General features: G+C 34.7%; 1 protein-coding gene across 1 annotated transcript in view; it reads right to left on the minus strand.

Annotated features, from left to right (window-relative positions):
• GNAT3 (G protein subunit alpha transducin 3) overlaps nucleotides 1-15,998 on the minus strand; it is a 59,405-nt gene that overhangs the window by 21,054 nt on the left and 22,353 nt on the right. Inside the window, exons 2-4 of the mRNA XM_047849913.1 lie at nucleotides 14,206-14,248; nucleotides 8,268-8,409; nucleotides 149-306 (exon numbers count right to left, since the gene is read on the minus strand). Of these exons, the coding sequence (XP_047705869.1) occupies nucleotides 149-306; nucleotides 8,268-8,409; nucleotides 14,206-14,248 (343 nt within the window). The remainder of the gene's footprint in view (nucleotides 1-148; nucleotides 307-8,267; nucleotides 8,410-14,205; nucleotides 14,249-15,998) is intronic.

Below are 15,998 nucleotides of genomic sequence, written 5' to 3' on the forward strand. Positions count from 1 at the left end.
GACATGGGGTTCGAACTCACGACTGTGAGATCATGACCTGAGCTGAAGTCATCCACTTAACTGACTGAGCCACCCAGGCGCCCCTGAAGAATTGTAATTCTTAACTTAAATGTTTCAACTATAATTCCTGTTAAATGCATTCACTTACTAAGCTGCTGAGTCATTGAGGTGATATTCAGATGCCCTTTCAAAGCAGGTCTGAACTCCTGGGTCTCTCCAGAGTCTTTTTATCACCTCAGCCAGTTCAGGTGTCATGCCACCATCTTGCAGAGTGTTCGCCATCACACAAAGTTGTCGTTGGTCTTCCTATAGCAATGTTTTTAAAAGAATGATAAAAATGTGTTGTTATTTGGAATCACATATCCTTTTAATAGGGCATTTCAATTTTATTCTTAGTGTTTCTTTACATGTTTATTTTTGAGGGAGAGCACAAGCAGGTGAGGAGCAGAGAGAGAGGGGGGATAGAGGATCCAAAGCAGGCTCAGTGGTGACAGCAGCAAGCCCTATGTGGGGCTTGAACTCACCAACCGTGAGATCACAACCTGAGCTGAAGTTGGATGCTTAATCAACAGAGCCACCGAGGCACCCTAAATTTTATTATTTTCATCTTATTCCTTTAGGTAATAATTCTGTTAATGCAATCTTAAATTTCCTTATTTTTAAAAGTGTTTATTTATTTATTTTGAAAGAGAGAGTACACATAAGTGGGGGCGGGGCAGAGAGAGAGGGAGAGAGAGAATCCCAAGCAGACTCTGCACTGTCAACTCAGAGCCAGATGTGGGGCTCAATCTCACAAACTGTGAGGTCATGATCTGAGCCAAATTCCAGAGTCAGATGCTTAACAGACTGAGCCATCCAGGCTCCCCTGAGTTTCCTTATAATGGCTGGGTGAAGAGTCCTCTATTGTAAAATCTATGTAACCTGATATGGTAAATTTAGGATATTTTAGGATATGTCATTACCTTCTGAATGTAATGTCAGAGGGGATAATGTAAACCGATTGAGTTTTCAGAGTCAAAATGCAAGGATAAAAGGGTAACAATTCTGATATAATCTGGCACTTCTCATTTTGATCATTGCCATGTATTTTCCAGGAAATAAAAATACCATGAAGGAATTAGAGATAACATGGAAAATAAAACTCAGTATAATTTACCAACAAGTATTGTTTGCAATCATATAAATAAAGCCGCGATAAGTATTTTGATATACACAAGGTTTTTGGACATCTGTACAGGTGTTGTTTGCATGACTTTGAGGCGAATCAATAGGGTAGAGGTGAAGATTTCATTAAGAAAATAGAAGAGAAGGAAAAAAAAGAAAAAAAAATAGAAGAGAAGGGAAAGAAGAAAAGAAGAAAAAAATGAAATAAAGGGGGACAAAAAGCAGATATTGTGTTAGTCCTGATGGGATATTTGAAGGTGAGAAGGACAGAAGAAAATCAAACTTTATCAACTAAATAAAATAGTCCACAGTTTATCTAAACTAATAAAGCCATTTTATGACAAAAAAAATTAAGGTTAAGAATTCAAGTTCCAAAGGGATTAAGTTATTGGCCATGATACTGGACCAGGCAAGAGAAGTCTGGGTTCAAATCCTTGTTGTCAGACTCCAAAGCTCATACTCTTTCTAGCACATAGTATTATAACAGGTTATAAGACAGCGCCTATAATATCTCACAGAATCCTCACAGCACTGTCGCATAGACAGCATTTTTCTCCATCTTACAAATGAATCTAAAACTAGAAGGTTGATTTGCCAAACCAATAAGGACAATGAGCATCAGAAGAAGAGTCAAACCCAAACTACTTTGTACAATGTCAGGTGGCTACCAGTGAAGAATTATCAATGGGAACTTGCTGCTTTTATGATACAAGTCAATTTATTATTTTAAAATAGTAAAAATGGCTTATTTCACCATTTTATTAAATATCTGTTCTTTGTGGGGCGCCTGGGTGGCTCAGTCAATTAAGCGTCCGACTTTGGCTCAGGTCATGATCTTGCAGTTTGTGAGTTCAAGCCCTACATCGGGCTCTGTGCTGACAGCTCAGAGCCTGGAGCCTGCTTTGGAATCTCTGTCTCCTTCTCTCTGCCCTTCCTCTGCTCATGCTCTGTCTCTCTCTCAAATATAAATAAACATTAAAAATTTAAAAAAAAAATCTGTTCTTTGCATTAAAAACTAAAGCTTTGTCTCTCCTTCTTAAAGAGAGGTTCTGTTAAGACTAAAAATCTTACTACATCTTTCTTCATATTCATATTTTACTGCTAACCCAAACAGGTTACATAGATGAGCATTAACCAAAAATTGTAAAATGGCCAAAATCTAAGGATTGAACCCATTTTCCTATATTGGCATAGCGTAAAGTTTTAAATCCTTCTTCCCAATTAGTTAGATGTGAGAGAGCACTGCAAATCCAGCGAAATATGACCCAGCCAGTTTAGCTGGCATCATCCCATGTGCCTCCTTCACTATTAAGGTGTCATTCAGGACAAATGATGCAATGAAACAGCTGTTCGAACCAGTTTGTCCTTAAAGGGAAAAAAATGACATGCCTTATTAACATATCTTTATGAACCAAGCTAATTTCTAATATACTCTTTCATTTAAAAAAATTTTCCAATTTCAACCTAAATACACTTTATTTGAATAGATAACCATCATGAAAATCGTCTCACCTTGAACATGTAAATGTCATAAAGTGTTCTTCAGCCACCATTTCAATCCTAGTACTTCCCTCAAGGGCAGGCCATCCTACCAGTTTGGTTTTGTCTTTCAAGACCTTTTATTTTTTTAGTTTATTGCTTGCATAGAAAAGGCAATGATGGTGATTTTCAAACAAGGCTGTGCATTATAAGCATGTGAGGCACTCTTTAAAAATACTGCTACAAGGAATTCAACCCAAAGAAATGAGGCAGGAACTCTGGGTGTCAGGTTCTACAAAGGTATTTTCAAAAATCTTCTGGGTGACTCAAATGAGCAGCCTGATTTGAGAATCCCTGGCAATACACGGTTTTCTTTAACCATAAATAATATGTTATTGGACATACTGTATTTTAATTCTGGAAGTTCTTCTGCAGTTATTAAAGGGCTGACATAGTAATTCAAAGAATCAAAATTCATATGGCTAAGGATTTGGACCCACCAATAATGTTTGAATTTTTTAAATATATATAATATCAAAATTAACAAGTATTATGAAAAGTTGTCTTTTTTTTGAACAGTTGTCTTCTACATAACTGCCAAAGTGATGGAAAATTGAACTCCAACTTATTATCTTACTCCCATATTTTAAAACCTCCGGTATTTCCCAGCACACTCAAAACCCAAATCCCATGTCATGGCTCGTAGTGTTTCACAAGTTTTGACCCATGTATTTTTTTTCAATTTTATTTCTCCTTCCCTCCCTTCCTCTCCCCCCCCCCACCCCTGCTCTGTCTCTCAATCTCTTCCTTCACCCACAATTTGTCTCTCTTTCCTCAAGATGCACCAGACTTCTTACTGTTTCTCAAACTCAACAGCCCCCCCCATTTGAGAGCATTTGAATGGCTGTTCCTCCATGTCTTCCCTGTTTCATTTAGGTTTCTTCCCAAATACCAGCCCCTCAAAAATGCCTTCCAGAGCCACCCTTTCTTCCGTTCTTTCCTTATTCTCTAGCCCCCTGCCCTCCTCCGTTTTCCTTCATAGCACTTGTTACTACTTAGATACTGCATATTTCTTTATTTTGTATCTTTTATGTTAGACTATCACCACATGAAGGTGGTGATATTTTTTTTCTGTTCATTTCTACATCCTTAAGACTTACACCAGAACCTAATGCATAGTATTTGTCCCAGAAATATTGTAGAACAAATGAATCAATAAAATGAAATGTGTTAATTAGCTCAGACCTCATGTTCTAAGGAAGCTTTAAAGGTTCTCCAATAATTTCTCACATTTTTCAAATAGCTCTGAAGAGGTTTGAGTGGCATCCTGAAGAAATTTTATTTCCTTGTGATATATTTGGAAAAGCTTGGGAACTATGATGGTTCTGGAATGGCTCATTCTCTCAAGTTTGCATAGCTCTGGAACTATGTTGCAAAGAAAGAAAAATATATACTGTCTCTACAAGTTACCCAGAATTTCTTCATAAATGTTAGGGACCTCAGGTGTTCCTAGAGTCTTGTGGAACTCATTCTAAACCCTTGAGTCATATTTCCAAAGATTGCAGAAAAAAATATATCAAGGAAAGAAGAGATATCACAACCTTATCATCTTGGGAATATACATATATATATATATATATATATATATATATATATATATATATGCACATATGTATTTTAAACTTAGTTGATCACAGAACTTTATCCTGGAAAATTCTGAGAAATCACTGTTCTTTGGTTCATATTATAGGGTTCACTTTGTAGGATACTATCTCACAGATGGTCACAATACCCAAATCATGAGATAAAGTACTAAAACATTCAACATTCATTTAATGTTGGTCTAGAGGATGTTCTAGATGCTCTAAAATGGAATATGATAATATTCAGAGAGAACAAGTAGAAATTTACTAAATGCCTGTATTATGTCCCCTTCTTGTTTCTTCAACTTTACCCTTTACAAGTTCTATGTTTATGAAATTAGTCTGTCAAATATTAATATAAGTAAAAATGAGCCCTCTCTTAGATGCATTCCCCTTCAGCTTCAGATACGATTTCTCTTTATATTCTTCAGCTATAGTTGCTAAAATGTCTTTAAACTGTTCCCATATCTTCTTCTCATATCTCAACATACTTCATTGGATTCTGCATCCACAACTTTTCTAAAACCTGTCCTCATGACACCCCCAGTGATCTTGGTATTATTAAATCCTGTAGGTTTTATTTTTTATTATTTTTTAAATGTTTGTTTAATTCTGAGAGAGACAGTGCATGAGTGGGGAAAGGGCAGAGAGAGAAGGAGACACTGAATCTAAAGCAGTCTCCAGGCTCTGAACTGTAAGCACAGAGCCTGTTGCAGGGCTTGCTTGAACTCACGAACCATAAGCTCATGACCTAAGCCGAAGTCTGACACTTAACCAACCGAGCCACCCAGGTGCCCCTGTAGGTTTTAAATATACTTCTTTTTGACCTCAAGACCTTTCAGCTTAGATAAGTACCCTTTGGAATATTGAATTCTGTGACTCCATATAACTTGGTTTTCCTCTTACTATCCAGCCATCTCTTTCTTTTCCTCTCAATGGAAACTTTCTTATTCCTCTCAAATGACCAGAAAATGTTAGTTTTTCAACACGGGCATCTAAGTCACTACTCTTCTTTACACCCTTATCTTCTCAGTCGAAGCATTTGAACTTTTCCATCCTACCCATTTCCTTAATATAAATTATATGCCATAGTATAATGCCAATGATACTGAGATTTAGATCTCTCATCAAATTATCTCCTTTGAACTTTAAATGCACATTTCAACCACTTACACATGTGGACGTGTTACAGAACTTATAAACTCAACATTTCTTAAGAGAAACTTTATTATTATTATTAATTTATTATTCCCCATCCCCACTGGTGATAGTACTTCCTTTCTTGGTAATTCTTTCCACAAATGAGGATTTAGCTCCCCATTGAGCTGTACTGCCCTTTTGCAATAGCTGATGCTTTGCAATTACTTGTTCGGCATCAGTCTTCCCTCTCTTTAGGGCAAATACGATTTCCATTTCATTTACTGCTGATTCCTCAGTATATTCCCAGTGTCCAGTCCAGTGTCTGCTGTATAAATAAAGTTTAATGAAATACAATTTTTTTCAAATGATGTTGGATGTGTAGACTTCAATACATAAATTTTAATGAGCTTTTATTCAAAGTGATTATCAGAGAGCAAATACTCAATATTTACTAGGATCTTACAATATTTGGGGGGGGGTTGTTTATTTATTTTGAAAGAGAATGAGAAGGGGAGGAGGGGGCAACAAGCAGGGGAGGGACAACCCCAGCAGGCTCCCCACAGTCAGTACAGAGCTTGATGTGGGGCTTGACCTCACGAACTGTGAGATCATGACCTGAGCTGAAATCAAGAGCCAGACACTTCACTGACTGAGCCACACAGTTGCCCCACAAGATTTTGTTTTTAAGTGGATTTCCTATATTTCTGTTTCCTTCTGTAATAGTCTTTGAAACTCAGTGAAAAAAACACTAACATTTCATGGATGAAGAAACCAAAATGTACAAAGATTAAGTAACTTGTCCAAATTTACAGAGCTATAATCAATAAGGCTCATGGAAACTTTTTTTAGGGTTCCTTCTCTCTCCGAATGGTAATCTGCATGATGTATGAATGATAATATAAAAATATAGAAATTATATAAATATACAGCTAAATTGAAAGCCATAGGACAACAGAACTCTGAAAGCCACACATAGATGAGATGCTTAGCAATTAATCTGTTAAAAAGTTTAAGGCAGGTATAGAGTATATTGATCTTAAAATCAAATACTGTAGAATTGTCACCAAAATGACTGTAGTTTTCAACAATTGAAATCAAAATTTGAGTTATGTAGTATCTGCCAGCTGTGATGTTTGACACTTGAGGACAAAGGTCCTCCTGAGAAGTCATGTCGGTTGTTCAGTGCTGCATAAATCACTCTGTGTTTACCATTTAATGTACGCTTTGAATAAATTACATTCTTTTTAATTCTCAGCCTACTGGCAGCAATCTACAGAGTCTATTATTTTTACTCCACCTGCATGCAAGGTCATTAAGACTCTAACCAGTTGCAGATTAGCAATCACTTCTGACCATTAACAGTATTTTTGCAAAAATCCTTGCATAGGCAAAGCACTCTAATGGAAGCCAGAAGAAGTGGGTTTTGCCCCCAAACATTAGCTATACAATGCTGGCCACATTGCTCATCCTCTTTGACCCTGATTTTTCACATCTTTAAATATGAGACTTATGTCAGGTTGCTTCTGAAGGGCTAATTTAAAGTCTCAGATTCTTAGGAACAGCCAGCGTCAGAGCTGTAAGCAAACTACCCTTACATAAAAAAAAAAAAAAAAAAAAAAAAAAAAAAGGATCATCAACTCATGGAATGGTAAAGAATGCAAAGATATTGGAGTTGAGTTCCTCCTGCAAGTTCCTCTTTTACATGTGAGAAGGAAACTGTAACTTAAAGAAGTAGGTGACTTACTGGAGCCAAGTTTGAGGAAAGCTAAAAATGGAAGGAGAGCCTAGCGGAACTCCTGACTCTGTCTTACAAATGATCTGCCCTAAGAACATACTTAGCATTTCTGTGCTCTTTGTTGGAAAATAGCAGAACAAGAAGAGGATTTACCATTTCCTTTAAAATTAACAGCATGAAAGTATTTTTCTTTTCATCCTGGCTTCCAATGGTAATTTACATGGTCGAACCCTAAACTCCAAGAGGAGTATAGGGAGAGGAAAGTACAAATGTCACATTCTTCTCTATACTTAAAATGCTGTTCTTCTCTTTTTTATTGTAGTATAACAAGGTATCTGAGAGTTGCACTGGCAACAGTTCAATTGATATCTTCTGGAGGCAACCAGCTGCTCTTGGACGGGACACGTAAAAATAAGTGAGTTTTTCCTGTTGATTGTACACTATTACTCCTCTTTTGGGTGTGGGTAATTATTGTTCTTTGGAGAATACTATATAGTTATAGAATTATATTACAAAATATAAAATAGAATGAAATGAAACTATTAAGATGCTACCTTATAAACATAACTCTGTCTATCTGAGTATATTTATTATAGAGCTTACTTAATCACACACTTTGAATTCCTTTTTAAAAAATTGACATTATAAAATAAAAATTTCCCTGCCCCACATTGCCTTTGTAATTATTGAACAATAATGAAAATTGTAATTTTTAGTAATGTTATTACTAAAAGTCTGCATGAAATGACTCATAATTCAACTTGGGAAATAAATGTAGAGATATTGTAGTTTGATTTTATGGAATAAATTCTTTTATATTTAGGAAACAGAACCAATATTTTTCTCTAATACAGTATATTATTTGATATTAGATTTGATTCCTAGGAAACCAGTTAATATTGAATAAGATTATAGCACACAGTCAAAAAGAAAAGTTTCATGTAAAGAAAAAAAAGAAATCTCACACTAAACAGAATTATAGTTTCCAAATTTCATAATTCATATTCTTAAATTTTTGGTGTGGATTAATACTAGAAATTTAGTTCTACCATTTTATGGCTCAAACCCCATTGTAGGACTGCAACGGTCATTATTTGCATACTTACTGCACTTCTGGGATTCACATAATCAATCCCAAGGGTAGTCATGGCTTTCACAATAGCTAGGATGGATTGCAATATGTTACTGTAAATTACTGCTTTGAACTCCATGCATTCTTGCTCACTGTAACCGTTCTTATGGATGATCCTACAATTTAAACATGAAGAGCTTTTGTGAGTTGAGCAATTGATATTTTTTATAATATTAAAACACATCAATAATAATTTTCTTGAATAAAATTACAGTATATATTTGTTACAAAAATATTGTCCATATGTGTATGTTAAATCTGAACAGTTTTATGACTATGGATTTTTATTATCATTGGGGTCTAATGCACTATTTTTTGAGCTCCCCATGCCAAATATAAAGAGGAATTAAAATTTACTCTAGATAAACCACTATTTAAAATTGGTAAATCATGAGCATGTTACTTAGAACACTTGTTTATTTTCAAAAGAAAAATTTCCAGATTCCCAGGACAAAGATACAGAGTTCTCAAATTAGTCTTTATAACATGATGTCTAGAGGAAGTGAAGTACTTTAGTAGAACATTCATTTCTTTTCCTATCACTTAAGACACACTGGAAAATAGGAGTGCCTGTTTTCTATTCATAGCATTAACAAAGGCATCTTTTTTTTTTTTAAATGTAGGTAATTACCTGCTGCTAAATTCCTTATTTTTCCATCTGTGTACGTGCCATTAGCTCTCATAGTGGAAATGCTCAGACATTTATTTGGCTGAACTCTTCTTTTCCTTCCACTTATTCAATCAGAACTCAGTTTTACTTATCCTTTTGGAATAATAGATTAAAATAGATTTACCTTCTAAGAGCTAAAATCTCTGCACATGCTTATTACTTTATTGTCTATTGTATAATATGTTCTTGTTCCTTTCTAGGTTTGTTTGTTTTTTGTTTGTTTTTGAAGTGTCTTACATTCATTAGCCATCATTTTGGATGTCATATTATGAAGGATTTGTGTTTTATCTATACACAGAGAGACGTTAGCATGAGGAGGAAAAGAACACTAAGGCCCTTAAAGATATTAAAACCTTCAAATATAACAATTTCTGAAGTGAAAAGAGTAGAGGCAGAACCTATATCCATTATTTGTTGTTTTTAATGTTTGATTGCCAATAATTGCTGTGTTTCTATTTTCAACATGGCCATGTTTATCTTGCTATATTAAACAAACAACTTTAATAAGTAAAAAAGTAGGCCACTAAAGGTTGTGGAAAACATGCAGTAAAATGTCTTTATAGATAGCTCAAGAATAAGTTCATTAAAGAAATCTCAGTTCTTTGTCAAAAAAGTGAAATTGGAAAATTATTTAATCATTAAATTAAAATGGCAGTTAGGTTTTTCTTTCTGGAATAAGTTCTGATTCCTATCCTTTCATCACAGGATAAGGAAACATCACAAAGAAAAATGGTAAATGTATACTTTAAAAAATCCAGCTGTAGTGGGACTTTAAGTAACACTTTTTCCAGGGAATGCACAAATACATTTCTGTGACATAGAGCTTTCTATCTGCCAGTTGATTCCTAAACCTGTTCAAATTAGCGAGCTTCTACTGGAAATTTTCTGTAATATACTGCATTGTGTACTGAAAAGAATTAATGAATGACACTTTCTCTCCTCCCCCAAAACATATAGACTAGAGCTCCACTGTCTAATATAGTAGCTACTAGACATTATTTAAAAGTAAATTAATTCTGGGGCACCTGGGTGGCTCAGTTGGTTGAGCGTCTGACTTCGGCTTAGGTCATGATCTCACAGCTCGTGGGTTCGAACACCGTGTCTTGCTCTGTGCTGACAGCTCAGAGCCTGGAGCCTACTTCTGATTCTGTGTCTCCCTCTATCTCTTCCCCTAACCCATTAGCATTCCGTCTCTGTCTCTCTCAAAAATAAATAAAAACAGGGGCGCCTGGGTGGCTCAGTCGGTTAAGCATCCGACTTCGGCTCAGGTCATGATCTCGCAGTTTGTGAGTTCAAGCCCTGCATCGGGCTCTGTGCTGACAGCTCAGAGCCTGGAGCCTGTTGCAGATTCTGTGTCCCCCTCTCTCTCTCTGACCCTCCCCTGTTCATGCTCTGTCTCTCTCTGTCTCAAAAATAAATAAATGTTAAAAAAAATAATAAATAAAAAAATAAAAACATTAAGTAAAAACATTAAAAAAATAAGAGTAAATTAATTCCTCCTTTACACTAGCCAAATTTCAAATGCTTAATAGCCACATGTGACTAGGAGCTTCCATATTGGAAAATGCAGATAGAATCTTCCTGTCATCACAGAAAGTTCTATTGGAGAGTACTGGATTATATAGGAAGGTAGGGCATAAAATTTCACTTTTGTACAGTGTGAGAGTGTATTACAACAATGTCTGAATGTGGTACAATAAACTAGAAAAGAAGAAGCGATAGACTTTATTGGGAGGAAGTCTAAGAGACTGGGGGGAGACTGCCTGGGGCGGTGATTGATGATCGGTTCATTATTCAAGGAGGAGTAGTTATTTCCAGATAGCGAAAAGGAAGAACATTCTAGGAAGAACAATCAGTACGACCGAACAGATGGCTACAATTACCAAACTTTCAGTGTGTGCCAAGCACTGTTTTAAGTGCTTTATATGTCTTCTCATTTCTTGCAATAAGTAGTTTAAGGTAGGTAAAATTATTACATACATTTTACAGGAAAGAAATGTAGGCATAGATAAATGAACCACCACCCCTAACTTAGTACATGGTACAGTTGAGCAATAAACGCAGTCTGATTTTGGAGCCCCTGATCTTAGCTGCTAAGCTGTGTGCCTTCTGTCACACATTAGTCCAAAGCATTATGTAAGTTCAGCATCTGATGTAGAAAGCATGAAGGGGGAGGGAAGTCATAGGACATAGGACATCAGAATGAAGAGGTAGATAAGAGCTAGATTCTGAAGTGTCTTATGTATCATGCCAAGCAGTTTGATCTTGATAGTTTGTGAACAGTACGATTCAGGAAAGACATACACTCTTTTTAAAAAGCGATCAGTTGGTGTTACTGTGGATACTGCAGTGGAGGAAAGAAGAGGGAGGTAGAAAGTTCTTAGCAGGATATTGCATTGATCCACTTCAGAAATGTGAGGCTTTTAAACTAAGGCAGTGACAACAGGGATAGATAACACCCTTGAAGATGTAACTTGTGTAGATGTGACAAAACTTGGTGAGAAGGTGAGCGTCTTCATATCTACCCCAGATTTATTGCTTTAGAGGCTGCCGCTGCTGCTGCTGTTGCTGCTATAATTAAATGTAGGGAAACAGGCCAGATGGAGAGATAAGTTAGTGTTGTTTTTTTGAACTGGACCTATCCACAGAATATGGACATAGATATACCTGCTTCCCTAGTTTAGACAAAGTGAATTTGAAAGAAATATTCTAGGACAGTGTGGGACAGATAATAGCAAAAATCACTGGACCTTAGCAGTTTTCATCTGAAGGTATAGAGTAAGCAGAGAAGGGGACCTAGTACATTAGAGGCACCAGCAGTTAAGATGTAGTCAAAGAATCTGGGAGTAAAGCAGGTGGTTAGGAGGTAAACTGGGAAAGAGTTATTTTAGAAGCCAGAGTAAAGTTTGAGAAGAGAAAAGCCCAGTGCAGTCAAACAATTAAAATAAGGACTCATGGGCATTCCATACAACGTGGTAATTGGGAAATAATAATTGACATTTATAGGGGCAATTTTTTTGGCATGCTGGAGGCAGGCATGATGGAAATGGTTTAAGAGTAAATGGAAGGTGGAAGAGTAAAGAGAGCTAATGTTGACTATTCCTTATAGAGTCTGCTGAGGAAAGGAGGAAAAAGTAGCATCAGGAGACTCTGTTAATAATAGAAGCAATATTTGCTCATGGTAGAAAATGTGAAAAACCCAGCAGTGTTCAAAATGAAGGTTCAGTTTAACTTTAAATCCCAGTATTGAGAAGCAAATATCTTTGAACATTGGAATATTTTCTTCCATTTAAAAAAATTATCTATTTTGTTATAGTTGAGGTAAAGATGTTTATGGAATCTTGTATCTTTGTGGTGCAGTGAGTATAAGTATTTTCTGCTATTAAAACTTTCTCATTTGCATACAACTTGTAAATGGGTGTAAAATATTACAGTTGAAAAGTGGATAGTCCCATACTTTCACAATCCATTTCCCTATGTTTTATTTTAATTTAGAGTATTTTGTTTTACCTCACATATCATTATTTTAAATAAGACTAGTCCAAATCTCTCGGTGCGTAACTGTTCATATTTTCATGTTTATATTATTTTATTTTTGTACTTTTAAAAATTTAAATTATTTTATTAAAATTCTCAGAAATATAATTATTATTTTCCCAGGTTGCAGTGTAGATTGCAAGACTTATTTCTATAAATCTGCTTTAACAAATAATTTTACAAGTAGTAATGAAAAATATTAACTTGTCAAACCTCACCCTTATTGAGTAATATTATTTAAAATTATTGTTTGCTAATTTACTAAGATGAAGCATAGCTCATTATAGATGTAAACAGACATTAATTTTGTCTTTGTGAATTGTCTGTTCATAGTGTCTTACCATTTGTATTTATTGGGCAGCTTATTTTTTTTCTTACCAATCTATATTTTCTTACCAATCTATATATTATATATCTCTCTATATATCTATATTTATATCTATATGTACATATTATTATAGTCAGTTATCTATTATATTTATTATAGATTTTTTGCTAGTTTTCTATTTTTGTTTAATTTTATTTATGGTTTAATACATTTAAAAGTTTTAATTTTTATATAGCCAAATAATTGATTATTTCTTGTTTTACTGCATTTAACTTCACAGAGAATGGACAGGTAAAAAGGATAGGGGGAACTCAAGCATGATTTTAACCAGAAATAAAATAACAGGTGAATTCAGTGGTAGTGTGACAGGGCGTGCCAGATGATTTGGGATGCAAGGATGGAACTGAGAACACAAAAGCAGTACAAGCACTGGTCAGGATAGAGGCGTGTCCTGTTCTTCAAAGATGGGAGAAAAGGTAAAAAAAAATTGGTTTCAAGTACAGGTATCAGGGAATTTGAAAAGTGGGACTTATATAATTGCTGATATGGAACTTACATGACATTAGTACCTAAAAAGAAAGGAAAAAAACAGTGTTTTACATTCTAAATAGATAATTGTATCATTAACTGGGATGATTTCCTCATGTGACCTATTCCAAAGAGCAAGATCCTCCAACAGGTAATTAAAAATAAGCTAAAAAAAATGATCATTTTCTCCTATAGCAATAGTTGTCTTTTAGAATTCTCCAGCAGTGACAGTCATGAGATATTACACAATCATCTCCACTTATCAATTGAAATTTTATTTGTTCAGACATTATATTCTTGGATTTTAGCACCTTTATATTTGTTGTCTCATCAAGAAATTCATGCCTACTTATTTCATTACAAAGAGGAAAGAAAAATGCAAAAAAAAAAATGAAATCCATGATAGTAATAACTGTACATAAACATTTTATTCCCAGGTAGGTAAAATGCCAATTGGGTTGAAATTATAATTCCCTCCTAAATTCAAATGAATCTTTGACATATTTTGAAATGTTTATGGCTTATGCCCACCATATTGAAACCCTAGATTATACCCAGATTAATATATTTAAAACATAACTGCTTCTAGTAGGCATCTTGTTGAGAGGAAAAATTAAAAAAAAAATGGAAATGACAATATTACTCATCAGTTATGCTCTCTGGTAAAGGGTTGGAGGGAAATTTTCACAGGAATCATGACTGCTCTGCTGCTACCTGGATATATGGACCATCAATCAGATTTCAATCTGATTTCAATATTTTTCAATCAATGAAAAATATTTCTTTTAAGACTGGTCAACTACACAGACAGACATCAAATATCAAACATTTAAAATAGTGTGTACCTACTTCATTTGTTTAACAATTGTACTTTTTCCAGATTCTCCTGCTCCTGAAACAGAAAGGTGGGAGTGTTATCAATTGCTACCCCAAATCTCTATAGATAATAAAACCTGTGATTATCATTTTCTGATGAGTAAATCTTTGACAACTCTCCTATATACAGAAGGACAATCATCTCTGTCAGGTCTTGAAAGGCATTAGCTGCCTACTTTCCAGGATAGCTGAAGAAAATAAAATCCCTCTATATAGTTGTTAATCCAGATATAGGTCTGGCTCCAAGATGAAGGGTATCTTCTGAAACAAGAAACGTATACTTTCAGAAAAAAAAGTTATTATTGAGTTTGAACATAGTTTGGAAAGTCCATATCTCCTGGGTTTGCACCCCAAGGAAAGTGGTCCCAACTTGATAGTCTCTAGATCAACTATGTATCTCTAGATATACACTCCATATTGCCTCATATATCGCATTTGATTAAGTGGCAGTAAAAAAAGAACATGAGACAATAGTCTTTTATTTCCAGAACTGTTTGAAGCTATTTTAATTGAAGAATGGGCTCTTATCTTTATCATTATGTTTACCTTGGTGCACAGGTGTTTTCTCTTTAAATAAAGTAAATTAATAACACTAACAACACTAAGCAAACCAAAAGAGACTACAGATAACAATGATGTGGGAATATCTGAAAATGGGTTTCATGTTCCAGGGAAAGGAGCAGGGAGTGGCAATAATATAGAGAGCCAGTTGGATTTATCTGGAACATTTAATTTAGTTAATAATATACAATATACAACTTTATTTTGATATGTTCAGCAAAGATAATATAGAGGGATATAAAATTCACATAATTTTTAAAATATAAAACATGAACCTTTGATGAAAAAAATCTGTGATTGTTTCCAGCTATGTCTCAAGGCCTTTTGAGTATATTTCTTGAGTCTGCCTTGCCATTAATGGGTATTTCCTTGGGAAATGAAACTCAAGAAGTACTGACATGAAGTGACCTAGGTTTGTGGGATTGGCTCCGTCTCTGTGTGTGTTGTGCATGCACATGTGTGCACTTGTGTGTTTGAGTATGGGTGAGATATCTTTGGTAATTTCTTTAGCCCCTTAATTTCCTTGTTTTACAAACTGAGAATACTGACCTCCCAAGATTATCAGAAGAGTATAATTAAGCATGAAATTATTTGCAAACTACAATGCAAAATAAAGCATAAAGCTTGTACTTAAGAATCCAAGGATGTAAGAAATTTTGCAGTGTTTTGTAAAGAGAACAGTGTGAAGATACCCTACATGTATTAAATAAATGATTCCAAAGCAACTGGATGTTCATGTTGGAAAAGAACACTGATTCTTATATGACAACGAAGCAAAAATTAATTTGAATTGATTCATAAACATATATGTGTTTGTGTATATACTAAAACTATAAAAGTTCTGGGGCAATACGTAGATGAGAAATCTTTGCAAACTTGAAGTAGCCAAAATGTTCTTACATAAGTTTAAAAAAAAATCCCAAACAACAAAAAGTCAAAAATTGATAAATTTGACTTGATCAAAAATTTTTAAGATCTAATAGCACCATGATATCATTAATATATGGGTGTTTTATCAAGTAGGATATTACATATATATGGTTATTATATGATATATATAGTTATATTTTAAACAGGATAAATGCAATGGGACTCAGGAGTATTCAAATAAGAGTGTGTATTATAATGATGGGTAATAAAAGGATGACTACCATGTTTAGATTCTAAAACGGATATGACTCTTGAGAGTGAAAATGATGAGAAAA

This window comes from Prionailurus viverrinus, chromosome A2 (genome assembly GCF_022837055.1).
Source record: "Prionailurus viverrinus isolate Anna chromosome A2, UM_Priviv_1.0, whole genome shotgun sequence".
NCBI lineage: Eukaryota > Metazoa > Chordata > Mammalia > Carnivora > Felidae > Prionailurus > Prionailurus viverrinus.